This window comes from Bos indicus x Bos taurus, chromosome 1, assembly GCF_003369695.1.
Source record: "Bos indicus x Bos taurus breed Angus x Brahman F1 hybrid chromosome 1, Bos_hybrid_MaternalHap_v2.0, whole genome shotgun sequence".
Classification (NCBI taxonomy): Eukaryota; Metazoa; Chordata; class Mammalia; order Artiodactyla; family Bovidae; genus Bos; species Bos indicus x Bos taurus.
In genome coordinates this window covers 41,953,101-41,980,306 of record NC_040076.1, presented here as the reverse complement: position 1 = coordinate 41,980,306, position 27,206 = coordinate 41,953,101, and the positions used below count along the sequence as shown (strand labels likewise).

The window sequence follows — 27,206 nt, the reverse complement described above, 5'->3', positions numbered from 1 at the left end:
AGATGCAATGCAGGAAGATCTGTACCACACACTGTGCCAGGGAAGTGCACTGATGCTTAGTATCCCTCGGCCGGGCATCTCTGGTTCTCTCCAAGGACATTGGGAATAAAAACCTTTCATAATAAAGGTGTTAGCACAGCAACATGAGCCAGATGTTGTGTCAATCCTCACGGTGATTTAACCCTCATGATGATACTGAGGGGTAAGCAATGGGATCACTGTTTCACCAGTGACAAATCTGAGATGCCAAGAAGTGAAGTGACTCAAAGTCACACTGCTGAGTGGCAGAGCTAGGATCTGAACCAACAGAACTACAGTGGTGGGAATGAGCATGGTGTGCACATATGTGCATGCTTGTGTGTACACACGTGTGTGTATCCATTATTCATCAAAAAAACATTTCTCTTTTGCATTCTTTTTGATAAACAGCATTCTGACAGGTGGGAGGTGATACCCCATAATGGCTTTTAATTTGTATTTCTCTGATGACTAGTGATGCTGAGCATTTGTTTATGTGCCTGTTGGCCATCTGCATTTCCTTTTTTGAAAAATGTCTCTTCAGTTCTTCTGCCCAAATGCTATGGGGGATCCTCTTCCCACTGCAGTGTCCCCAGGCTAGGGTGCCCAGTGCGGGGCTCCGACTCTCACTCCTTTGGACGAACTATTCTCCAATTATTGGGTCACCCACCCAGGAGATGTGATCTGATTATACTGCAAATCTGTTTGTCCTACTCCTAGTGGCTCCTTTTTTCATATCTTTAGTGGTAGAGGATCTTTTCTGGTGGGTCCCTCTTTTTCATCCATGGTTGTTCTGCAGACAGTTGTGACTTAGGTGTGCCTGTGAGAGGAAGTGAGCTCAGGGTCTTTCTAGTCCTCTACCTTGGTCCCTCTCCATTTTGCATTTTATATGACTGCTTGGAGTTGGGCATGTTTTCCCAACGAAAATGTAAGCTCCAGTAAGGCCTAAATCATGTCTACCCTTATATATCTTCTGTAATTATTTTTTGCATAGTAACAGACATTCAACTTATCCATTTATACATTCATTCCTTCACTGAAAAAATAGTCCCTGAGTGCCTACAATGTGCCAGACATTGTGACAGGCGGAAGTGCAGAGTGAGAAGCCCTTCGTGGGGCTTGTAGAGCTAGAAAGTACCCAATCCAACAAACACATCATTACACACCTCAGGCAGCGTCTTGTAGAAACAACCAGGTCTTTAAGGGTGTCATTTAGATTCAGAGAGAGAGTAACAGACTTCCTGGAGGGCCTGACACTTCAGATGAACTTAAAGGAGGACAAAGAACTAGCCAGGCAAAGAATGAAGGAAGAAACTTCTAGACAGAGCCTATAAGTGTGGGAAAGCACTCCGTGCTGGTGCACAGCACGGAGCCAGCGTGTGAGGGGGAGACAGACGAGGCTGGAGAAGCCAGGGGGAGGCAGATCACACAGGCCATGCTGAAGAGATGAGACTGAACCCAGAGAACAGTGGGAAGTTTCTGCATAAAAGACTGACAAGCAGTAGGTGTGCAATAAATACTACGTTCATTAAATTGCCAGGATCCATCCTGAGTATTATATAAGCGGGGTTGGGGGAGCCAAATGCTTAGGAGGTGAAACTAGTGCACTCTCAGAGTTGATTTTTTTCCATTGTTTGCTACAGAGCTTAGGATACTTATTTTCCCATGAAAAGACAACAAGGTCAATCAGACTTAAGACTCAAAGCTAAAACCCAACACTGACCTTAGGTACAATTTTATGATTTAGTTTTATGATCCCATCTAATGGGATCCTCTTGTAACATAAATGGCAAACTAAATTAAATGGTCCACTGTTCAGATGCTGTGGTTTATGAAATTTCTACTAGGAAACTGAGCTGTATTATTAGATCATACAGTTCTTTTCTCTGTACCTGCTTCACAGGACGGAGGGAACCAATGGTTTTCCATCCACTGAATGCTCTCCAATTTGGGATCTCATTAGGCTTGAGTAGGATTTGTCTTCCTAAGAAATTGGGTCCTTCATAAGCTATCCACCTATATGAGAACAGGAAAGAAAAAAATGGGATGCTTAAAACAAAGCAATCTCTATCAAAAATACCTCTTACTCTACCATATAGGGTTTATTTGTTACAACTTCTAGGTTTGTAGATTGTTATTAAGAGAAAAAATGTTGGGTGTTTTCATGTTTATTTTCATTTACTGATTTTATTTGGGAGTGCCCGGTCTTAGTTGCGGCATGTGGGCTATTTAGTTGTGGCACGCAACTCTCAGTTGCAGCACGTGGGATCCAGTTCGCCAACCATGGATTGAACCTGGATCCCCTGCATTGGGAGTGCAGAGTCCTGGCCACTGGACCACCAGGGGAGTTGCAAATGTGCATTTTAGTGGGAAAACCAAAGAGGATGAGGAGAAAGTGCACTGGACTGTGGCTCAGAAGATCAGCAGGAACCTGGTTGTCTTCCTTTCAAAACAAGGTCCCCTCCAGCTCTAGCATTCTGTGTTATTTGGATAATACCAGGCTTTTCCCCCTAACATTCTAAGATTCAGACATAGACGATAATCCCTCCCTAACTACCCAGTTAAAAAATACCGGCTTCCTCTCCCGCTCTTAGGCTTGCTGTCCCACGTCCTTCAGAGCCTCTCTGTGTGATTCTAGCAACCTCTGCAGACACACCTCCTCCCACAACGTCTCCCACGAGGACTACTTAAAATTGTCCACAGAAATCCCATCTGAACTCTTCAGACTCGCTCCTTTTGCAAATACTTCTCAGGACCCCAAGGGCCTTCCAGCTGGGCAGAGTGTCTAGGGCTTTGCGGAGTATGTCTGGAGCCTGGAGGCCTACGCCACCGCACACAGTCATGCCCATTCCTTTCTGCATTGGCCTCGGCTGCTTCTGCACCATGGTGTTAGGTGACAGAGGCAGGCCGGCCAACAGACTGAAAAGACCACCTGGCCCCTTGCTGTAGAGGTTTGCCAAGCCCGGCTTGAGGTGGTTATCAAGCTGGACATATAGTTATGGAAAATAAGCTGGGACGGCCAAGAGAAACTGCACTTCTCAGCAGGACCCCAGGTCATGGCACACACTGCTTTCAGAAAGGACGTGTGAAGATGAGGTGGCTTGTTCAGACAAAGCCGCAGCTCTCCACAGCTGAGATCAGGCTTGGCCAAATTATGCATGGATGAGCGAGACAGACGACCTTCCCTCCACCCCTTCCTGCTAACACAGCCTACACCGTCAGACTGGTGCACCGTCAGGACGGTATGGCCATGGGGAGGCTGGGCTGCCTCTCCTGGTCTGCAGACTCTTTAGACAGGCAGGGAAGTCTCAATTATAAAACCGAGATAGGTTCTAATAAACTTGACCTCCTTATATATTAATCTAATGAATTTCACAACTGAAAAGCACTGAAGCTTGCCCCCATTACCACCGCAGATTAAACAGAACAAAACAAAACCTGTCACTGAGGGCAGCTAGTTGTGCATGCAGTGGTATTCTGGGAGCCATTTGTAGCCTAGGAAAACCCTCAGACAGCCTTCACTCTTCTATCCCATATACCGATTCTCTCACAAAGAATCCAGAACCATGTAACTGTTAAACTTCATTTTAAATCAGTTTATAGTCTCGGCTTTCTCTTTCATCATCCCCAGACAATTTAACAAGGAGAGTTGATTGTCACACAGTTTCAAAGTCATAAGACACACAAACGGCATCCTTATGTTAATTACAGAGAGCAATGTGTTCTTTTGGATGACTTTGGGTACCAGAACACCACAGGTGCAGGAGGAGGGGCAGGCTCGGCTGACAGGCACGCTCAGAAATGGCCTGAGATGCAGGTTTTCTAGGAAGTGTGAGAGCTTCAACTTCAGGGCCCCTCACTTTCAGGCCACTTACCATTTCTGTCCTGAATAAATATGCAAGTTCATGCCTAATTTATGTACCCGTCGTTTTTCATTTCTTTTCTTGGACTCATCTTCCCAGACTGTAAAAGTGCAGGCCCCATATGACCTGCACCCACCCTGCCCAACATCCCGCATAAGCAGCGACACTGGAAGGCAGGCCGGCTCAGCCAGGACACCGAGCACGAAAGTAAGTGCTCTAGAACAAAACAGCTCTAACATAAACAAGACATCAAATCAAAACACCGAAAAGCCCTATCAGTTTTAGTCACTTGTTTTAAGCCCATAATGGTCTCTTACCTAGTCAAGGTCACTGATTCAATTAGGTTCCTTCCAAAAGGAAAGAGGGCTCAAATTGTTACAGTCACCGGGTCCACCCACTCTAGGACTCATGCTCTGAACACACACATGGCAGTCCTCCCAGACCACTGTCTGCTACTGCATACTGGACACAGTCCACAGTCTTCTCTTATTTGAGAGAAACTACGATTATTATACGGAGACAGAAAAGAAGTGAGAGTACCATCACACCAAGTAACAGAGGCAGCGGGGAACAGAAAGCACCTGTGCAATGCTGACCTGCCACCGTGACTGAAGCAGGCCAGGCCCTCGCCCCATACTTACAGTCCACTTTTCACCCACACGGACTGGGTGTAGAAGTGCAGGTCCTTGTTCAGAACAGAGTTCACAGCCTCTTCTAGATGTAACTCTCTCCCCTCACAGTGTTCCAGAGCAAAAAGGCTAAGGGAGGGTTCTTCAAAAACCTAAAAGAGAAAAGAGAAAGCATCACCAGAGGGTGGCTATACCGCGGTGACATCCCAGTCACAGTGCAGGGTGTTCTAGATCCACTGCTTCTCAGATGCATATAGTGGTTTGCTGCACCTGCAGTGATGAGACTAGATTCCATTCATAATGCTTATTCAATTTTTTTGTAAATTAAAATTGAAATTTTAGAAAAGCAGTCAATCTCATAATAAAAATAGAGACCTGTTGCAGTCACATATTAAGGTCTGAATGTGCTATAAAACAGACCATGTTTTTGGTCCTGCCAGTGCTTTTAGCTGGTCACAGAATAAACACAGAATGGAATAGCACCCTCTCTTCCCAGAAGGTCACAGGCTTAATCACTGAGGATATACGACTTCATGGCTCTAGGCTCTTAAAGGTATTCCTAGGAGGGAGGAGAAGGTATTTTTAACTTAACAATAATAACAAAAAACCAGAGTGCACAGCGGTGGGAGTGATTTCGACATAAAAAGTACTTATTCCCCCAACCCCTCTTGTCAGACAAGAACAGAATCAATTTTGCTCTTTTTCATTAATTTGTATATACAAGATAACCATGCTAGGAGACTTTTGTGGGATGAGAAATCAAAACAAGTCAACATCCTTATGTTTGAGGCATTACTAACTAGTATCTACACTAGGAGAACTGCATAGACATCGTAAAGTAGTAATCCAGAGTAGAAAAAGAGACGCCCTATGAAAATACCCAGTGGAAGCCCAAATTCTTTTTAGCAGAAGGCTGTAGGAATCAAGGAGGCTTCACAAACATGGTGGTGTGTGAGTTCAGTCTCAAAAGATGCCAGTGACCTGCAGAGGCCTAAGGAGAGCAGAGGGAAGGTGCTCTGTGCAAAGAAGGGGACAGAAATGCATGAGCTATGTTAGGGACACAGCAAGTAAACCAGTGTAGCCAAAAGCCCGAGTCCGGCAGGAAATGGTGCCAGGTGCATCCACTGTTTGCTAGTGTGTATCGAGCTGCCTGCTTCTCCTTGCCCCTGACAGAGCAGACTCATTTACTGCGCGCTGGGAGTCCTGGAAGGCATTTGGGCAGAGGAGGAGGAATGGGCTGAGCCAACTGTAACCCGGTACATGGGAAGTAATACAATAGGCAGGAACTGGCTGTTCTGACAACAGTAAATGAACAGTCCAGCAACAGACTCTCACTATACCTGCATAAGACCGGAATGACTTACGAAAGTGTTATTCTTGGCAGCCATGTTAGGAATAGCAAAGATGGAGAATGACTTAAAAGTCCATCATGAGGGCATAGGTTATGTCTGGTGCATTCATGAAGGAATTCTATCCAACTGTACAAAAGAGTGAGGCGATCATTACGAAAGATCTCTGAGATATGTTCATTAGCAGCAAATACAAAGTGAAGAGTAATGCAGAAGAGCAGACTTTTTATGCTACAGTTTGTGTACAGAAGGGAAAATAATTTATGTACACCCATGTATAATATGTGCTTTATACACATGAAAATTTTTCTTAAATCAAGTATAAAGCACCTCCATGGCTAATGTGTCAGAAAACTAGGATCTAAGAAGATAAACGGAGGAGTGGGAGCAAAGTTCTTCACTGCAGGCCTTTGGTCCTTTTTGATTTTTGAACTATAGAAATACTTATTCAAAATTTAAATTGGTAATTATCATGCATATGTTTGTATAGAAATGTAGTTTATGTGTATTTTTCTTTAAATGGATTTGGGGAAACTTATCTGGCAACAAATGAGTGAAGAAAATAGAGTGTAAGTATCAGGACACAGAAAAAATCTTCTAGAACAAAGAAAAAGAACCTGACCTAAAAACAGGAGGGGGGTGTGGAAGGTCAGGATTGGTGAAGAAGGGGTGGCCAGAAAAACTACCACAGTGATAAAAGGGCCCAAGTAAGACAAACAGATGAAGGAGAGAGAAAAACATGTGGGAGTGTGGCCGCGGGCACGGTCAACCCTAACGATGAGGGCTGGAACTGCATGGGTCCACTTATACAAGGATTTTTTGCAATAAATATGTACTACACAATCTGAGGTTGGTTGAATCCTTGGATGTGGAAACACAGAGATGGAGGGCCAACAGTAAAGTCATATGCCAACTTTCAACTGTGTGGACAGTCAGCACCCTTAACCCCTATATTGTTCAGGAGTCAACTCCTGGACTTCCCTGGTGGCATAGTGGCTAAGAATCTGCCTGCCAGTGTAGGGGACATGGGTTCAATCCCTGGTCTGGGAAGATTCCACTTGCTGTGGAGTAACCAAGCCTGTTCTCCGCAACTACTGAGTCTGCACTCGAGAATCTGAACTCTGCAATGAGAGGAGCCACCGCAATGAGAATCCTGTGCACCACCACTAGAGAAAGCCCGTGTGCAGCAACGAAGTCCCAGTGCAACCAAAATAAGTAAAATTTTTTTAAAAAGTCAACTGCGATTTGTCATATATGAGAAACTCTGGAGAGCAAACACGCCTAGCAGCTGAGAACTTTTACTGAGAGCCCGAGGGTTTACTGTTGAGACAGAGGCAGGATAGCCCTAGCAGAAGTGCCCAGTGAACACTGTGCCCTTTGATCTGGAGTTCAGAGAGAGGATCGAATGTAGGAACTATCATTTGGGAGCTCCCAGAACCTGAGTAATAACTGGAGTCAGTTACAGGAAAGGGCCGGGAAGCAGAAGGGGAACAGAGCTGCGCTGACACACACAGCCTGAGTGGTGATGCAAGGCGGGCCTGTGGAGGAGGCAGGATAATGAACCTGGAGAGGAGCCCGAAGAGGACGTGTCACACAAGTAAAGGGGAAAGAAAATCAAAAGGAAGAGCTGGCCTTGCTATAGAATTCTTCCCTGATGTGGAGGAAGAGGGTAACCGTGACAAGGCAGCTTGGGTTCAGCAATCGGGGCAGTTGATAACCAATGCCGCAGGAGCTTAGGGAGCCATCCACCAGAGATGACGGGTGGGATCTAGGCTGTCAGGGCGGAGGAATAAGTAGGGGAGACTGGAGATGAGGCATACAGGCTATATTTAGAAAGAGAAGGAGGGAAAGGGGTTGTGGCCTCTGTGAACACCTGCAGGTATGGTGGAAGGCGGCAGCATCAATAGGAAAAATCTGAATAAGGCAAGGCTAGAGGGGTGGGTTCCAGAGGAGGAAGTGAGGTCCAATCCCCAGTTCAGAACCTCAGACTGGAATCACCCTAAGAGGGAAAGGATCACTTTGAAAAGGATGAACTATGCTTCCTCTGAAATATAAGGAAAGATAAAGGATGCTGAGAAATTTCCAGGTTTTTAAAACTGGTAAAGACTGAATGACTAAACACAAGCACAAAGATGTAAATAATTTTTTCTTTGTTATGTGGCAAAGGTCGCCTGAGGATCACGGAGGGTGTGGAGCACTGTTCAACAGAGTTTCCTGTAGTGACAGCCGTGCGGCATACCTGCCTCTTCAGTGTGGTAGCTACCAGCCACCTATGGCCACTGAGCATCTGAAATGTGACTCCTGTGACCAAAGGACTGAATTTGTTTTATTTAACTAAAAAACTACATGTGATTACTACTATGGTATTGGACAGTACAGATGTGGGGTTTGAATATGCTGGAAGAGAAGGCAAGCATCACAGTCTGCAGTGAGACAGTAAGCTAAGTGTGAAAAAGCTGCCCGGGAAGCACTGATTTTCCTTCAGTAAACAACATAAACTGGGTCAGGAATGGATATTCATCTCAAGTCACTGAGTTCCTGAGTGACTGCACACGTGATCAGGCTTCTCCTCTGCTATCTGCAAAATAAAAACTGGAAGCATCTCAACAATTTATAGAAGAAATGTCCTTACAGGAGAGTCCAGAATAGCAGGTTAGAAAAGCAGCCAATAGCAGGCGCTAAGTTAGTCACTAAAACTGGTGACGGAAATCAAATGGACAATCAAAATCCACAGATAAGACCCTGACTTCATTGCTGGACTTTTCCCAACATCTTCACCCTCAAGCTCATAAAAAAGCATTTCCACTTACCTCTTCTTGTTGAGTTACTAATTAGTAAGGAAGGGCAGGCAGGCAAGGAGCTTGGTGGACTCATGGTCCACCACCAGAAACACTCTCCACAAGTAAAGAGTTTGCTGTGGCGAGAGCAACAGACCCTTACATTAGAAGCATCTAATGATGTAACTGTTTTATATTCCACAGGAAAAAATGAAAAGCTTATGTGAGGATACAATTTAAATGTTAAAAGTGATATTTTAAGAAAATAGGTCCTGCATATTTACATTTACATTTGTTGTCTTCCTTTTGGGGAATGTCCATAAAAATGTTTTTAAAGGGCTGTCATTATCATTCAAACTGCATCAAATTCACTCTCCAGTTCAATGGCAATCTAGGAATTCTATACCTAGAAATTTGCCTTACTGTCATTATCATTCAAACTGCATCAAATTCACTCTCCAGTTCAAAGGCAATCTGGAAATTCTATACCTAGAAATTTGCCTTAAGATAACAATGTGATGAAGCCAAGAGCAGACTCACTGGAAAAGACCCTGATGCTGGGAAAGACTGAAGGCAAAAGGAGAAAGGGGGCAACAGAGGAAGAGATGGTTAGATAGCATCACTGACTCTGGACATGAATCTGAGCAAACTCTGGGAGACAGTGAAGGACAGGGGACCCTGGCATGCTGCTGTCCATGAGGTTGCAAAGAGTCAGACACAACTTAGCAACTGAACAACAACAACAAACAATGGAAAATTTGATGGAGGGGATCTCAAAAATTGTTTTAAAAATGATGAAGCAGGAAGATTGGGAAAATAACTGCAGAAAATGACAGAGGAGGGTATTTGTATCAGTTTACTTAACTCAGTAAGGATCCTCTAAGAGACCCAACACAGAAATGGGTGAAGAACACAAACCGACAGCATTAGCCAAGGATGAAACATGACTAACCAACATGGACAAATGTCCCTCTTTTCCATTAACAACAACAGGATGTCATCATGTGGTCCCATTTATCAAACTTTTCCTTTGAGAACATCTATTGTTTCTAAGTTTAAAGTCATGCCCTCTTTAGAGGTCTGATATATATTTACTCTCTCTTTGTGTTGTGTGTTAAGTCGCTTCGGTCGTGTCCGACTCTTTGCGACCCTATGGACTGCAACCCACAAGGCTCCTCTGTCCGTGGAATTCTCCACACAAGAATACTGGAGTGGGTTGCCATTTCCTCCTCCAGTGGATCTTCCCAATCTAAGGATTGAACCCATGTCACTTATGTCTCCTGCATTGCCAGGTGGGTTCTTTATCACTAGTGCCACCTGGGAAGCCCAAGTCCAACTTACTCTTTAAACTATTTTTATTTATATTGGTTTTAATTTATACATACACAGTCGATCTTTGAACAATATATGTTTGAATCGTACAGATTCACTTGTATGTGGATTTTTTTTTCAGTAAATATTTTCATTTTACAGTTCTTTACATTAACTCAAGTGTGGGGGAAAGTTTGTGTTCATTAGAGATCACAGTGTATGGAATTGGAAGAAGTGGGTTTGAGTCCTGATTCTACCCAAATTGTTTCATCTTCCTGCCCTTGGAAACATCAAGTCCTTTGTTTTGAGGTAGAAATAGCCAAACACAGATTTTCCACCGCTTAGAGGGGGTAGGGTGGGGGAAGTGGGCATCTCTAACCCCCTGCATTTGTTCAAGGGTCAACTGTACTTAAATTTATAAATGTACTTAAAGGTTAGGGAGATTAGGAAGGCTATCATTCAGAAGCAGAAAGCACTGAAATAAATAGAAAGAACTATTCAAAAGTCTTATTTTTCTGATACATTTTCCAAACATGAAAATAGGAAGAATATATATATATATATATACACACAACTAATAGTCTTTAAAACTGATGATGACAGAGCAATCTGACCTTTCCAAGGAAACCACCAGAATTTAACTACAATTTGATCTCTACAAATCTCTGGCTTCAGTCCATGCTAACTCAGAAGACAGCCAACCATTTGGGGCCAAACACTCTTCTTAGGTGTCAGCAGGAACAGAACAGGGCATTCCTGCTGGGTCAAGTCTAAGTCATGCAATGAAGATACAGTTTCTAAAATGTGGATAAGAAATGTGGATAAGAAAGAAAAAGAGTATTTAAACTTCATTAAAAAAAAACTCATCAGTCTATCAACTAAATATTTTAAATGGTAACAGTGATAATTAACAAGTGACAGCATGTGCTGGGCATCATACAGACACACACACACATGAACTACAGATAAATGTTTGTAAATGATGAATGGAGAAGTGTATATATATATATTTTCTAAGTTTTTTTTAACCTAATTTATTTGGCAACAAAATCCGACCTGAATAAGCAGAAGATTATTTATAATATTTATCCAATTTGTGTAGCTATAATTATATTTTGCTACAGAAATAGAAATATGTTTAATTATGGGGTACTGCCCAGAATATTTCTGGGGATACATGTTATCTGTGAACCAATGAATCATATTATTGTCTAAAATGTGAAAAATGCAAAGTCCCAAAATGCATTCATGTTCAGTCAGTCCAGATCAGTTCAGTCGCTTAGTTGTGTCCGACTCTTTGCAGCCCCATGAGTCGCAGCACACCAGGCCTCCCAGTCCACCACCAACTCCCGGAGTTCACTCAGACTCACGTCCATCGAGTCAGTGATGCCATCCAGCCATCTCATCCTCTGTCGTCCCCTTCTCCTCCTGCCCCCAATCCCTCCCAGCATCAGAGTCTTTTCCAATGAGTCAATTCTTCGCATGAGGTGGCCAAAGTATTGGAGTTTCAGCTTTAGCATCAGTCCTTCCAAGGAACACCCAGGACTGATCTCCTTTAGAATGGACTGGTTGGATCTCCTTGCATTCATGTTAGGAACTGCAAAACCATATTCACTCCTTTAATTCATGCAACTTTCCTTTGACATGGGTACGATTATTATCCGTGCTTTGCAGATGAAGAATTAAGGCACAGGTCACACACAAGAAGTAAAAGAACTAGAAACTAGACAGAATGGCTTCAGAGGCTGTGTTCTTAACCCCTTCACTACAGTTCTAAAATGTTCTAAGTAATTTCATCAGGTAGATTATTTTTGATTGGCAGGTGTGATACTATCTGATGTCATCTTGCTCAGCTGGGCAATGTCTATGACCCCCATTCTTACCTATCACAGCAATTTAACAGGTGTGTCCACCACTTGGGACTTCCCTGATGGTCCAGTGGTTAAGAATCTACCTAACAAGCCAGGGGATGCAGGTTCAATCCCTGGTCAGGGAACTAAGATCCCATATTCCGGGGAGCAACTAAGCCTGCACACCCCATCTATTGAGCCTTTGGGCTCCGGAGCTCATGCGCCACCACTAGGGAGCCTGTGTACCACAACTACTGAAGCCTGTGAGCTCTGGAACTGACGCACCTTGACCACTGAGCCCACGTCACAGCTAGAGTCCATGTGCCACAACGAAAGATCCTGCATGATGCAAGGAAGAGCTCATGTGCCATGACTCATGGTAGCCAAACACATACATAAATAGTAAATAAATAAATGTGAAGCTTGGAGACCCTGTGTACAAGTACTCTGCTGGAAGGATTACATTTACATTGGCACAACTTCTATATATATTGGATAAGATGTTTAAATCTAACTACTAAGCTTCAGTATTTTTCAAAACTATACAGACTTGAATATGAGCTCAAACAAACAATGGGGATGAAATAATTTCCCAGTTTTCAAGATGGTAAAGAGAACATATGTACTTTATATATTTTTTCATTCACTTTTTATCCATATAGAAAGTATTTGAGGTAGAATGAAGTCTGTCAAATGGTCTTTTCCTAACTTTAAAGACAAAGTAAATGTTAAATTGTATTGGTTATCTCAGTGTCAATATGGAGCCAAGGCTGGAATCTTTCACTCCAGAGAGTATATAAACTGTAACTTGAAAGCACATAATTAAAAGATTTTTTTGAAATGAGCATATATGGGGGTTAGAAGTTTGGTCTGTGTAATTACACAGAATATCTCTATAGAGCCTGTGTAAGACTATGGGGGGGGGGGCACAGGTAGGAGAAGGGGCAAATAGAGAGAGAGAGAGAGAGAGAGAGAGAGAGAGAGAGAGAGAGAGATCTCTGACAAAAACATAACAAAAGGGAATGTCCTGTTCAAAGATCACATTTACTGGACAAAGGGGTCATCCCGGGAGTGAGAACGTGGAACTATTTTGTTCACCATTCCCATTTTTTATTAGAGGCTGGTACATGGCAGCTACTCAAAAATATCTTGTGAAAAGTCTGACTTAGTGTCTTAAAGACTAAATAAAGGTGCCTTATTCCAATTTAAAAAAAAAAAGAAAAGAAAATTACTTGGACATGTTAATACAAAAAACAAAGCACCTGATAAAATCTTGTCTTATTTCTTATTGTTTATTTATTTATTTATTTTTTCAGTGTTACAGCTCCATTTTATTTAGAAGATACCAGGAGAATCCAAGACTCGAAGAGAAGAGAGTGGAGGAGTGCGTGGGGAGGGGGAGGAGGAGGGGGAGAGAGAGAGAGAGAGTGAGAGAGAGAGAGAGTGAGCACACACTATTTCTTATTGTTTAGAAGGAAGAAGACATTATTCAATTTAGCAAACATTTCTGAACTCCTGTTGCATGCCAGATAATTTGCCAAGTGCCTGAGATACTTCAGTAAGTTCAGTCTCTGAGCTGGAAGGAAGCTCTTGAGCTCTGATCTCCAGCAGGAAGTTTCCAGAACTTCCTTTCATGGGCTACAAAGCCCTTCACATTCTCATCTCCAGAGTTCTCTGCAGCCTCGTCTGCCAGAATCACAGTTAGCATCATCTCTACTGTGTTTTGGCATCTCACATCCTTATCTGCCTTAACCAGATCTTCACTCTTACAGGTATCTTTAATTGCCAAGTCCAGTGGAATTCTTCTGTCCCACCACCTGTCTCTCCCTATCGATTATCTTCCCCTCTCTGACATTTCCACCTTTCACTTTATCCTGGCTCTTTTCCTTTGGACAATAAACAGGCTTACTTATTTACATACCAACCCCCGCCTCCCCCCCCCCCAAAAAAAAAAAAAAAAAAAAACAACCCATACAGACTTGTACACTGGCACTGTAGAGTTGAGTTTCAAATCACTGCTTGTATGGGAAAGGTGTTGATATTACCTCAGGATTATGCTAACTGGATAGACTCTAAATGTAACATGTTATTTTATTTTAAAAATACCTACCCGACAACATCACTTCACCCTGATCTTTGCCAAATGAACCATGTCTGAAACACTAAGAACACCTGGACTGAACTCAAGGACAGGAAGCATAATACACTGTGCTGTGTGCAGTGTGCACGGCACGTGTGTGCGTACCATGTGCACCTCAGATGCCGTTTCAGTCCAGAGAAATGCCCAACAGTGTGCTGGCAAAAGGGCATTTGCATCATCTGCAGTGGTGCAAATTCAATAGACGCTCCTAAGTCTCTAATTAGACTCTAATACAAAATCTTCTAAGTTTGGTCTATATAAAACAAAATCGTATAAATACCTTAGTCTATCAAATTTTGGTGTTGCACAACAAATATTAATTCTTGTCTATGAGCTATTATAGTACTATTGAGTGCTTTCATGTGCTAAAGCCTTCACATGCACTAGCTCCTTTAATCCTCATTTTATTAGACAAGAAATCTGAGGCTCAGGGTGGTCAGAAACATGCCCAGGGTCACTCAGCTAACAAGAAATGGTCTGTCAGACTCCCAAACCAAACTCTTCTCCAGTGGACCATAATCCACCTTATCAAAGCCTCTTTGATTTGGCTTAGAAAATCAGTTTCATCACAAATCTACCTTGCTAACTGGTCTTCTTCCTTAAAAAAAAAAATACTACATTTCAAAAAGAATAAATACTATTTAGATGACCATGTATCTAGTACCCAGAAATAATACCTTTTATTATATTTATATCAAACTGCATAAACAAGAAAAACATAACATGCAGAGCTGAATTTTAATCTCCCTGCTCCCTAGAGGTAACCACTGTGCTGAAGTTGTCAATCTTTCTAGCACTTATACATCCTTTGTTTTTAAACTTTATATAAATGGATCTTACTGTAATATCCATAGTAACACATGAACCTCACCTACTATACTGTATTTCCTTAAATGCTTCTGCCTTAGTTTGTTTCATCCATCAATGCTGCAACAAACATCCTTATTTTCCCCTCATCCCAATTGATTCTTCTTCCAGTAGTTTTATGTAAATAATACCACTTCTCTGCCACTGACTAAACTCTGCTGCTGTCAGATCTTCCAATATTTGTATCTGAAGTAAGGTAATAAATGCTACCTAATTACTGTTTTAATTTGCATTTACTTGCTCACTAGTGAATATGCTTTTTACATCCTAAGCCATGTTTCTCATATCTATGAACTGCCTACTCATATTCTGTGCTGATTTTTTAAATAAGGTTTCCTTTTTCCCCCCAAGTATTTTGAAAGAGTCCTTTTTATATCTACATTAAACCTTTGGAGCTTATAATATATTCTCCTAGTCTGTGGCTTGCTGTGGTAGTCTTAAGAATTGTCCTCCCGTGCCATGCTAAGTCACTTCAGTCATATCTGACTGTGCGACCCTATGGACTGTAGCTTGCCAGGCTCCTCTGTCCCTGGGATTCTCCAGGCAAGAATACTGGAGTGGATTACTATTCCCTTATCCAGGGGATCTTCCTGACCCAGGGATAGAACCAGCATGTCTTACATCTAACCTGCATTGGCAGGTGGGTTCTTTACCGTCAGTGCCACCTGGGAAGCCCAAATTGTCCCCCCATCTCCATGCAAAAAAATGTCTACACCCTAATCCCTGGGACCAGTGAATATGTTATCTGATGCAGCAAAAAGGGACTTTGCAGGTGTGATGAGTTAAGAATCTAGAGGTGGGGATATGTGTCTGGATTATCCATATAGGCTTAATATAATCACATGGGTCCTTAGAAGAAGAAGGCAGGTGGGTCAGAGACAGGATAGACAGCAGAGGGTGAAGTAATGCACTCTGAAGATGAAAGAGGGCCAAGGAATGCTGGGGACCTCTAGAAGCTGGAAAAGGTAACGAAACAGTATCTACTTAGTGTCTCCAGAAGGAATGCAATCATACTGACCCCTAATTTTACCCCCAAAAGGCCCATTTTAGATTTCTGATCTCCAAAACTGTTAGATCATTTCTGCTGCTTTAAACCACTAAGTCTGTGGGAACTTGTTACAGCAGCAACAGGAAACTGATACACTCGCCTTTTACCCCTCCTATTATTGACTTGTACGTTTTGCATTTAAATCTATCTTGCTCCAATGTCATCAGCATAGTCTCCTGTATTTTCTAATTTTTTTTTCTTCCAATGTTATTGAGCTATAATTGACACATAGCACTGTACTGCTTCCCTAGTGGCTCAGACTGTAAAGAATCCACCTGCAATGTGGTAGACCTGGGTTTGTTCCCTGGGGTGGGAAGATCCCTGGAGGACGGGATGGCAACCAATCCACTCCAGTATTCTGGCCTGGAGAATCCCAATGGACAGAGGAGCCTGGCAGGCTACAGTCCATAGGGTTGCAGAGTTGGACATGACTAAGCACAGCACAGCACTGTATAGTTTTAAGGTGTATGACAAAATGATTTGACCTACATACACTGTGAAACGATTACCACAGTAAGTTTAGTGAATACTCATCATCTCATATAGATACAAAACAGGAAAAATAAGTCTTCCTCATGATGAGAACTGTTAGGATTTACTTCCTTAACAACTTTCATGTATAACATAGAGCACTGTTTATTATATTTATCATATTATGCATTACATTGTTTGGAGAAGGCAATGGCACCCCACTCCAGTACTCTTGCCTGGAAAATCCCATGGATGGAGGAGCCTAGTGGGCTACAGTCCATGGGGTCCCAAAGAGTCAGACATGACTGAGCGACTTCACTTTTACTTTTCACTTTCATACATTGGAGAAGGAAATGGCAACCCATTCCAGTGTTCTTGCCTGAAGAATCCCAGGGATGGCAGAGCATGGTGGGCTGCCATCTATGGGGTCGCACAGAGTCGGACACAACTGACGCGACTTAGCAGCAGCAGCAGCAGCAGCAGCAGCATTACATTGTTAGTATTTATCTATCTTAGAACTAGAAGCTTGTATCTTTTGGCTCAGTTCAGTTCAGCTCAGTCACTCAGTCATGTCCAACTCTTTGCAACCCCATGGACCACAGCACAGGCCTCCCTGTCCATCACCAACTCCCGGAGTTTACCCAAACTCATGTCCATTGAGTCGGTGATGCCATCCAACCATCTCATCCTCTGTTATCCCCTTCTCCTCCTGTCCTCAATCCCTCCCAGCATCAGGGTCTTTTCACACGAGTCAGCTCTTCAGATCAGGTGGCCAAGGTATTGGAGTTTCAGCTTCAGTATCAGTCCTTACAATAAACACCCAGGACTGATCTCCTCTAGGATGGACTGGTTGGATCTCCTTGCAGTCCAAGGGACTCTCAAGTCTTCTCCAACACCACAGTTCAGAAGCATCAGTTCTTCAGCACTCAGCTTTCTTTATAGTCCAACTCTCACATCCATACATGACCACTGCAAAAACCATCAGATCAGATCAGACCAGTCGCTCAGTCGTGTCCGACTCTTTTCGACCCCATGAATTGCAGCACGCCAGGCCTGTCCATCACCATCTCCCGGAGTTCACTCAGACTCACGTCCATCGAGTCAGTGATGCCATCCAGCCATCTCATCCTCTGTCGTCCCCTTCTCCTCCTTCCCCCAATCCCTCCCAGCATCAGAGTCTTTTCCAATGAGTCAGCCCTTCATATGAGGTGGCCAAAGTACTGGAGTTTCAGCTTTAGCATCATTCCTTCCAAAGAAATCCCAGGGCTGATCTCCTTCAGAATGGACTGCTCTTGAGTTCTTCTTCACTTTCTGTCATAAGGGTAGTGTCATCTGCATATCTGAGGTTATTGATATTCTTCCCGGCAATCCTGATTCCAGCTTGTGCCTCTTCCCTCCATCCAATTACTCCTCCCCTTTCCTCTGGTAGGGGCTTCTGAAGTGGCTTAGTAGCAAAGAATCCTCCTGCCAATGCAGGGGACACAGGAGACTTGGGTTCAATCCCTGGATCAGGAAGATCCCTAGAGGAGGAAATGGCAACCCATTCCAGTATTCTTGCCTGGAAAATCCCATGGACAGAGAAGCTTGGCAGGCTACAGTCCATAGAGTCACGAAGAGTTGGACATGACTGAGCAACTGAGCGCACACATACACAATCCTCTGGTAACCACAAGTCTGATCTCTTTTTCTATGAGCTTGTTTGTTTTTGAAGTATAACTGATCTACAACACTATGTTAGTTCCTGGTGCACAATATAGTGATTCAATATTTCTATACATTTCAAAACTATCACCATATGGTCAAGTTGTCAACTGTCACCATATAAAGAAGCTACCTGATTGCTGACTATATTCCCTGCATTGTACATTTCATTCAGGTTTGTTTTCACATTTAGGTTGCCATTAATCCACCTGGAACTTATTTTTGGTGTTTGGAATAGAGCAAGATTCAAACTGTATTTTTTTCCATATAAAGGGCCAACTGTCTTTCATAATAGCCCCATTGAAATGCTATTCCTGTCACCTACCAAATTCCATTATTCATGCAAGTCAGTTTCTATGCTTTCCTATTTCACTCTTTAATTGGCCTCTCCTTGCACCTATATTATCTTAACTATTACTGATGAATAATGCAATATATATATATTTGGTAGGACAAATAAATGATCCTGCCTATTGTTCTTAAAATTAATCTTGGCTATTTTGAACCCCTATCTTTTCCAGATTAATTTTAGAATGAGTCCGTCATGTTTTACCTTCACCCTCCTCCTCGCAGAAGACCAAAGATTCTGTAAGCATTTTGCTCCAAATTTTACAAATTTGGGGAAGACCAAAATATTTACAATATTGAGTATTTTCATCTAAAAAATCTCTCTCCATCTTTTATGTCCTTCAAGAAAGTTTTTACCATTTTCCTCATAAAGGATGTACTGGCATTATGTTAGATTTATTCCCAAGTATCCTATATTTTAATTGCTATTAATCTTGTATCCAGCTACTTTTAAAGAATTCATATTAATCCTAATAGCTTATCTGTGGAAAGTCTTGACAATTTTGTTTCTTCCTTTATATCTTTTTTGGTTTTAATCTTATTAAAGTGTCTAAGATTGCAAAATGATATTGAATCAAAGTGGTGATAGTAGAGGCCATTGTCTTCCTCCTAAATTTAAAAGGAAACGCTTCTGGCATCTCACTTGGAAGTGTGATGTTTACTGTCGGCTTCTGTTGGCCTTCATTTTCAAAATGCACACAGTTGTTACTGCTATTAACTATACATGAGTTCATCTGAAAATTTTATAGTAACCAGACTCTTTCACACTTGACAAAGTCATTGCTTCCTTTAATCTGTGGCTGGATTTACAGTCTTCTTCTATTTATAGCTGTACCCCTTATTCATTACTCTCACACAGAATGAATTACTGCCTCGCCAATTCTTATTCTACCTTTTAAGATCATTTATGTCATCACAGCCATAAATTTCATTTAAACTTTTTCTACAACCTAATGTTGCAATGTTTCTTTTGCTTTGCCTGCTTATAGCTGCCAGGATTGGATTATACTTCAAAGGAGGCCAACTTCCATGCCAGGCCACCATGGAGACACTGAAGAAGTAGTAATGAGAAGACTGCTGCTCCCATGGAAACAAAACAAGAGCAGGTTACCTCACACACTGCTAGACCAATAATTAAAACAGTTTACTTAAGTTCCCCATCCACCTCTTAGCTCCTCATCAACTGTTTTGGGGACTGTTACATGGCATTGTTTTTGCTATTGTGTATCCTCAGTCATGTCTGACTCTTTGTGACCCCATGGATGGTAGCCTGCCAGGCTCCCCTATCCATGGAATTTTCCAGGCAAGAATACTGGAATGGGTTGCCATTTCCTACTCCAGGGCATCTTCCCAACCCAGTTTTATGGCATAACCTTATTGAAAACTAACCTACCATCTTATTCCCTCAGACCATGTGAATCCTAAGGCTGGACACAATGTTTTTCATGTCCAATTAGAAATATGCCCTGGATATTTATTCTGTTGAACTGGAGGCTGTCAAAGATTTAAAAAATACCTGTTCTAACAGTTTCTTTACAGGTGAGTTAACTGAGGTCAAAATAAGTGATCTGTACAAGGCCACACTAGTGAAAAGCAGAACTCTATGCTTGCCACTTCTTTCACTGTAAAAAGTGACTGAAAATTATGCATTCATGGGCCTCTAGAAGGTAACATATGTCTGCACAGATATAATTCAGCCTGGAGCAAACTGTCATTTGCAAGACACACTGATCTTATATGAAGTATTAAGATTCTTCAATATCATACTATTATGACACTTGAGCACTAAGTCACAGCATGTCTGGGAATGCCAACTACAAGCAACACCCTCATAAAACTCTGCAGTTTTAACTAATACAAGCAAAATCAAAACATGAGCTCATATATATGTATTGGACTGCAAGGAGATCAAATCAGTCAATCCTAAAGTCAACTCAACTGGATGTAACATTTCCCCAAATGAATCCAGAATTACACTGACTGTGGCATAGGCAGCAATATTAACCAATCTATACGAAAAGGCATATCAATACCTAAGTAGGAACATAGAGGGGGGAGAGGGGCTGTGAAAGTAATCAGAAAAGCAGGATAGATAAAGTGCATCTAAAATTTTCCAAAGGAAGGATACACAGTGTCTCGAGAATGCTAACAACTAGGAGAGGAGCCTCTTCTGTGGGTCATGTTAGCTAGCTCAGGTAAACTACTCTTAAAGACATTTACCTCATTTTACCCGAATCTTAAATCTTCTGATGACTAATTCCATTTCCTGGATTCTTCCAAAAAAGCAGAAAATGCTCAGGACAGAATTCCCAAGTATTTCAGTCATTACAATCTACCTAAAGCTATGACCAACCTAGACAGCATATTAAAAAGCAGAGACATTGCTTTGCCGACAAAGGTCCATCGAGTCAAAGCTATGGTTTTTCCAGTAGTCTATGGATGTGAGAGTTGGACTATAAAGAAAGCTGAGTGCTAAAGAATTAATGGTTTTGAACTGTGGTGCTGGAGAAGATTCTTGAGAGTCCCTTCGACAGCAAGGAGATCAAATCAGTCAATCCTAAAGGAAATCAGTCCTGAATATGCATTGGAAGGACTGATGCTGAAGCTGAAGGTCTAGTACTTTAGCCACCTGATGCAAAGAGCCAACTCATTAGAAAAGAGCCTAATGCTAGGAAAGACTGAAGGCAGGAGGAGATGGGGACAACAGAGGACAAGATGGTTGGATCGCATCACTGACTCAATGGACATGAGTTTGAGCAAGCTCTGGGGGATGGTGAAAGACAGGAAAGACTGACGTGCTGCAGTCCATGGGGTCGCAAAGAGTTGGACACAAATGAATGACTGAACAACAACTACAAATCACCAGGTTGGCCTTCTGGTTTACCTGTCAGTCTCCTAGGTCTGATCAACTTAGGGTTTCAGGGCTACCAGGGTGAAGCATGGCTGACATCACCAAGGAAATGTTACCTGTTGAGGCTGACTCCTGGTCAATTTGCAGGTCTTTACTGGAATGCCCAACCTCATATTTCGCCACTAAACCTACTGCCTAAACATGTCTTGAACAAAGCCCTTTCAGGACTTCCCTGGTGGTCCAGTGGTTAGAAACGTGCCTGCCAATGCAGGGGACAAGGGTTTGATCCCTGTCTGGGAAGATTCTATATGTCAAGGGGCAGCTAAGCTCATCGACCACAAGTATTGAGCCAGTGCACTAGAGCCCACATGAGCCACAGCTACAGAAACCTGCATGCCCTAGAACCTGTGCTCCACAATAAGACAAGCCGCTGCAGTAAGAAGCCTGAGCACTGCAACTGGAGACTAGCCTCTGCTTATCTCAACTAGAGAAAGCTGCACAGCAATGAAGACCCAAAAAGCCAAAAATTAATTAATTAAAAAATATAGTACACACAATGATTCAAAAATGCAGACCAAAAAAAAGACTTTTCAAAGATTCAAAACATATCTGGTAAAGGCATTAAGAAAGGTTAATGTTCTCTTTACATGAACTGAATATACTCTTTAATCAGTTCTTGGAGTGAAACGGCTATAGCTCACAAGTCCTCTCCAAGGGGCACCTTCACCAACACTGCTGTATCCCACAGGACCAAACCAGGGACATGCAACGGCACATTTCAGTTTACACAGAAACATTCTGTAGGTTTTTGCTCCTAATTTTTTCATTTTTGACTTCATGAATGTGGAAATGAGAAATAAGAAATGTGACTCCTCAAAGAAAAATAGTAATTCCATTCATTTGAAGCATCTAAGCATCTGTCTGCTAGTTTGATGACAAAAATATGCTAATAAAGTTCCTTTCCCAGTAAATGCAGACTACTTTCCAAAGCTTTTTTCAACCTTATCAATACTTAGACTCACCAAAACACATTTTTTTTTTTTTTTTTAAACCAGTTCTCCTGCAATAAACAAGAAGCATCAGTAGCCACTTAGTCTTTCTGAGTTGGTGTCTAAGGGCCACTGAGAGAGATCGGGACTCTATTTTTATTCCTGTACCTCTGCCAAGACTCTATTCTTAGCCTGATACCACAAATATTCTCTCCAGGAATGTCCTGTGAAAGAAGATGATGCTGTTGAGGCTGGGATCAGGATCCTGAGTAGGATCATCATTCCTGGAATTAGCTCTGATTAAAGGTCTGAGTCACTGCCATCACCATGGAGGGCTTCTAGTCATCACTGCATGAATCTCAGCTTTGACCAAATGCTCTCAGGGAATCATCTTAGCTGGACACCTTGAAAATATTCCAGATCTTTACCACTTCCTCTGCAAAGACAGCACTAACCAGGAACAGAATGAATGTCCCGGAGTAGTCATCCTGCTTTTCTCACACTTAAAATTCTGAGTAAATATGACAGAAAGGAGAAACCACTTACTCTATAAATGTAGCCCTCCAAGGTGGCCCAGGTAATTCTGCACACAGTAGGCAGGAAAGCCCTAGTTCCCCAAAACAAGGTTTAAAATCAATACCAATGGAGGTCCATGCCTTAAAAGTAACACTGTAAACCTAAGTAGCCAACAAGCTGTCATGTGACTTATCTAATAGAATGATGAAATGATCAGGTTATTAGCTTTAAAAGTTATAACCATGATACTAATAGCTAACACTTATTGAGTGCTTACCAAATGGTAGGCATTTTACAAGCACCATCACATTTAATATCCTAGTGACCGTATAAAATATTGGGTGGGCCAAAAAGTTTGTTACGGTTTTTCCCATAACATCTTTCAGAAAAGCCCAAACAAATATTTTGGCCAACATGATACTATTATCTTTTATAGAAGAGAAAATGAAGTAACCTTGTCAATGTCACCCAAAGTGGTTAAAGTATTCATTTAAGCTCAAGGCTATATTAGTTGGCTTTCTAAGTTTTGCATTCTACTCAAAAAAAAAAAAAAAGGAAGAAAAGTATCAAACTTAGGTTAGTTGGATTTCATGAGTAAATCTCAACCTTATAATCTACAAGCAAGTTACTTAAATTTTTATATTTTTCCTTTGTAGCATGTCTTCCAACTTCACATTCTCATTCATGGTAATTAAACAGGACAAGAAAACATCTTATAAATATGCATTCAGCAAAGTACTTACGTAGTCAATGGGCTTCAGGGATTTGACTCTAGATGTTGGGCAGCCACAGGAAGTAAGGTCGGCATAGAGGCCTTCTTCTAACACACACTGATTAGTGGAAACACCCTCTTGGTAATACAGGAGCCAGCTGAAAAAACAAGCAGGGAAACTTCCAGTGAAACTGTATCAGTTGGCAGTTGGACTCATTATCATGCAGAGGGAAACAGGCTAGGAGTAGGATATAAAAGTCCTGGTGCTGATCAGCAGCAAATAGTCCGAGTAGATTTAAAAAGAAAAAAGCTACCACTATCACTTACTGACTGCTTACCATGTGCCACACTGGGTACTCCGCGTGTGTTCTTTTACTGTGTACTCATTAATTTATGAGGGAGAAACATGTCCTTACTTTTATAGACAACACAACTAAGGATTAAAAAAATTAGGTGATTTGCCCAGGATTCCCCTATTAAATGACAGCTGAGAATTGACGGTAAGATATGTGCTGTAAGCTAACCATTAACTTAATTTGGTGCTTTAAGTATAAAAACCTGGGATTAAATTACAGTAATTATTAAGTGCTTCAACAGATCAGAAGTTCTTTTTGAGAGAATAAAAATTTTTACCCTTATTTAATAATGAGCTTGCTCTCAGTTTAGGCTGAGTTAGAAGCTAGACTCCTAAAATCACACACAAGTATTTAAAACCTGACATCTACACAGCTGATAGCTAGCAGAGATTTTTAAAAGGAAATGAATCCTTTAGAATCTTCCACAGCAAATTCTCTTCAGTAGGGCACTCATCAAAATTTTCATTAAAACATGGCATTTTGGCAAGAAGGAGCTCAAGGGAGAAATTATATTGACTGTTACTACTTTAGCTTTGGTGAGTTTAACTTCTAGCCCTATATTTTAAGATCACCAGAACTGTACTATAGCTAGACAAGTTGAACGTCAGATATCCATAGAGATGCTCCATAACACAATTTACTGCCACGTCTCCTATGTGATAAGCATTTTATTTTTTAAGGTTTTTTTTTTCTTTTTTTTTTTGATGTGGTCCACTTTTTAAAATTATTGACTTTGGTACAATATTGCTTCTGTTTCACGTTTTGGTTTTTTGGCAGTGAGATATGTGGGATCTTAGCTTCCTGACCAGGGATCAAATCCACATCCCTCTATTAGAAGGTGAAGACTTACCACTGGAATGCAAGGGAGGTCTCTGTAATTACCATTTTATAGCCAATATTTATGACAGAATTTCAATGTGTTGGGCATGCAGCTAAGCCCTTACATGCTTTATTTAGTTCTTATAAATAGAGTCCTTTGAGGTAGGTACTATTATTATCCCAGTTACAGAGGAGGATTCTGTGGACAGAGAAGCTTGGTGGGCTACAATCCATGGGGTCACAAAGAGTCAGACACCACAGAGTGACTAACACACAGAGGAGGAAACTGAGGTTCAGAGAAATGGTCCCATTTGTTTAAGATTACATAGATAGGAAGTCATGACCTGGGCTCAAATCCAGATCTCTAAAGCATTTGCAATCATAAGCAATCACCATAGTTCCTATATCCTCTTATTAAAACTATTGTTTAATAAATCGCACATAAATATAAATAAAATATATAAGTAAAATGTACATTTTGTATGTAGATAGCCCTCCATATCTTCTGGTTTCCTACCTACAGATACGAAGGCCTGACTGTACTAAGCTACTTTACAGAAGGCACTTGAGCATCCATGGATTTTGGTATATGTGGGGGTTTCTGAAACCAATTCCTCACAGATACCAAGGGACAAATGTATACATAAATTATATATATATATATATATATATACACACACTATATATATATATATATAAAATATATATTTGTTTGTAAGTAAATAACATATTTCCAACATGAAGCAATACAGATGACTAATCTATCCTAGACTTCAGTGTCAGGAAAATATATTTGCCTCAAAGGGGGAAAAAAAAATCCAAAACTTCAGTGCTTTATCACAAAATTAAAACTTACCTTGCAAAATACTTTCATTTATCTTAGAAACTCAGAATCGAATACTAGGAACAAAATTATTTCAGGCCCTTGGTATATAGATTTCTCACAAAAAAGCTGCAGCCAATCTATTCAACTGTGTCCTGCTGCTGCTGCTGCTAAGTCACTTCAGTCGTGTCCGACTCTATGCGACCCCATAGACTGGACTATGCAGCCCACCAGGCTCCCCAGTCCCTGAGATTCTCCAGGCAAGAACACTGGAGTGGGTTGCCATTTCCTTCTCCATCAACTGTGTCCTACTTGATGTGTTTTCATATTGTAAAAACTTTCACATCCTTCTTGGAAGTAAGTATAAACACAGTAACATCCAAAGAGGTTCAAAGTAGTGAGGATCACTGGAAATCAGAATGGGAAAAAGACAGCCTAACTTAGGGTTAGTCGAGAAGGTTAATAGAGGAAATGAAGATGGACTGAACTTTAAAAATATATATGCAGATGAGTACTAAGCAAGGTTCACGAACTTACACCCCTGCAGGAGGCCAGGTAGGTAAATATAAATGAGCAGTGTACCAGGTGAAAAAAAAAACCTGGCGTTATATCCTATGGTACATTGGGGAGCACACACGCCTCTACTCGATGCCAGCTATTAATAATTATCAACAAAGGTGAATGTTCCCTCATTTTCCAAATCTTCTGATTTCTTTAACAGAAGGTGAAAAATAGTTTCTTCTGGAAAATATCCTAAATCTTAGTAATGATACGAAAAAACTTTTTAAACATAGCATTTAGGCCAACCAAGTAATATCCACTGACAAGATCCACTTGAAACCTATACACTTTTGTTAGGGAGGAAGTTAGGTATGAGCAAAGAGGGGTGGGCCTAGCCAAAGATCTCTGAACAGCATCCCAGACATACCCGGGAGAGTTCACAGATATGCTACAAAATAACCAGAGAGATTTTTCCAACTCTTGCACATGTGTCCAGGGCACACAGTGGATACAAACTAATCACAGGGGCTTCCCCAAGTACCCTCAGGCAGCCAGGAGCCTATTAAGGGTTCATAAATATTCTACACATATATACAACTGACTATAACAGATTTAATTATGGGAAGACATACACACAGAGCCTGCTGTTATATAAGTTGAAACTGTCAATTGGCCTTGAGTGTTTGCTCATTTGCATTCCCTTTCATTGATTGGTGGTGGGTACAAGCCCTCTTTCGCACGGGGCACAACCAAAAGAAGACGAAAGTATACAAAAGGGGAAGCCAAGAAGAATCAGGACGATGACTCCTTTGGTGTGGGCCTGCTTCCGCGTCTTGGGAATGTCTGTCTAATAAAAGATCTGTCTGCTTGAGCTGAACTGAGCTGCAATTTGTCTGCTGTTTTAAACCCTTTAGTCCCTTGTTCCAAATTTTTGTTGCAGCCACACAAGAACCAAGGGAGAGAAATAAACTGACTTGACACTTTGATGCAGAGCTGTAAACTACAGCATGTGGGCCAAATCCACTCCACTGCCAGTTTTCCAATAGCTCACAAGCTTAGACTGGTTTTTGCATTTTTAAATGGTTTAAAAAAATATTAAAGATTTTGTGACATGTGAATATTATATACAATTCAAAGCTCAACATCCATGAACAGAGTTTCACTGAAACACAGCCTACTTGTTTATGTGTTGCTGGTGCCTGCTTCTGTGCTACAGTGCTGAGTAGCTGGGACAGAGCCTCTATGGCCCAGAAGGCTAAAAATATCT

The 27,206-nt window shown here is 41.5% G+C and overlaps 1 protein-coding gene across 1 annotated transcript in view; it reads right to left on the bottom strand.

Moving 5' to 3' along the window:
• Window positions 1-27,206, bottom strand: part of CRYBG3 (crystallin beta-gamma domain containing 3) — a 126,362-nt gene that overhangs the window by 7,622 nt on the left and 91,534 nt on the right. Inside the window, exons 17-19 of the mRNA XM_027555158.1 lie at window positions 23,472-23,598; window positions 4,523-4,662; window positions 1,911-2,034 (exon numbers count right to left, since the gene is read on the bottom strand). Coding sequence (XP_027410959.1) covers window positions 1,911-2,034; window positions 4,523-4,662; window positions 23,472-23,598 — 391 coding nt within the window. The remainder of the gene's footprint in view (window positions 1-1,910; window positions 2,035-4,522; window positions 4,663-23,471; window positions 23,599-27,206) is intronic.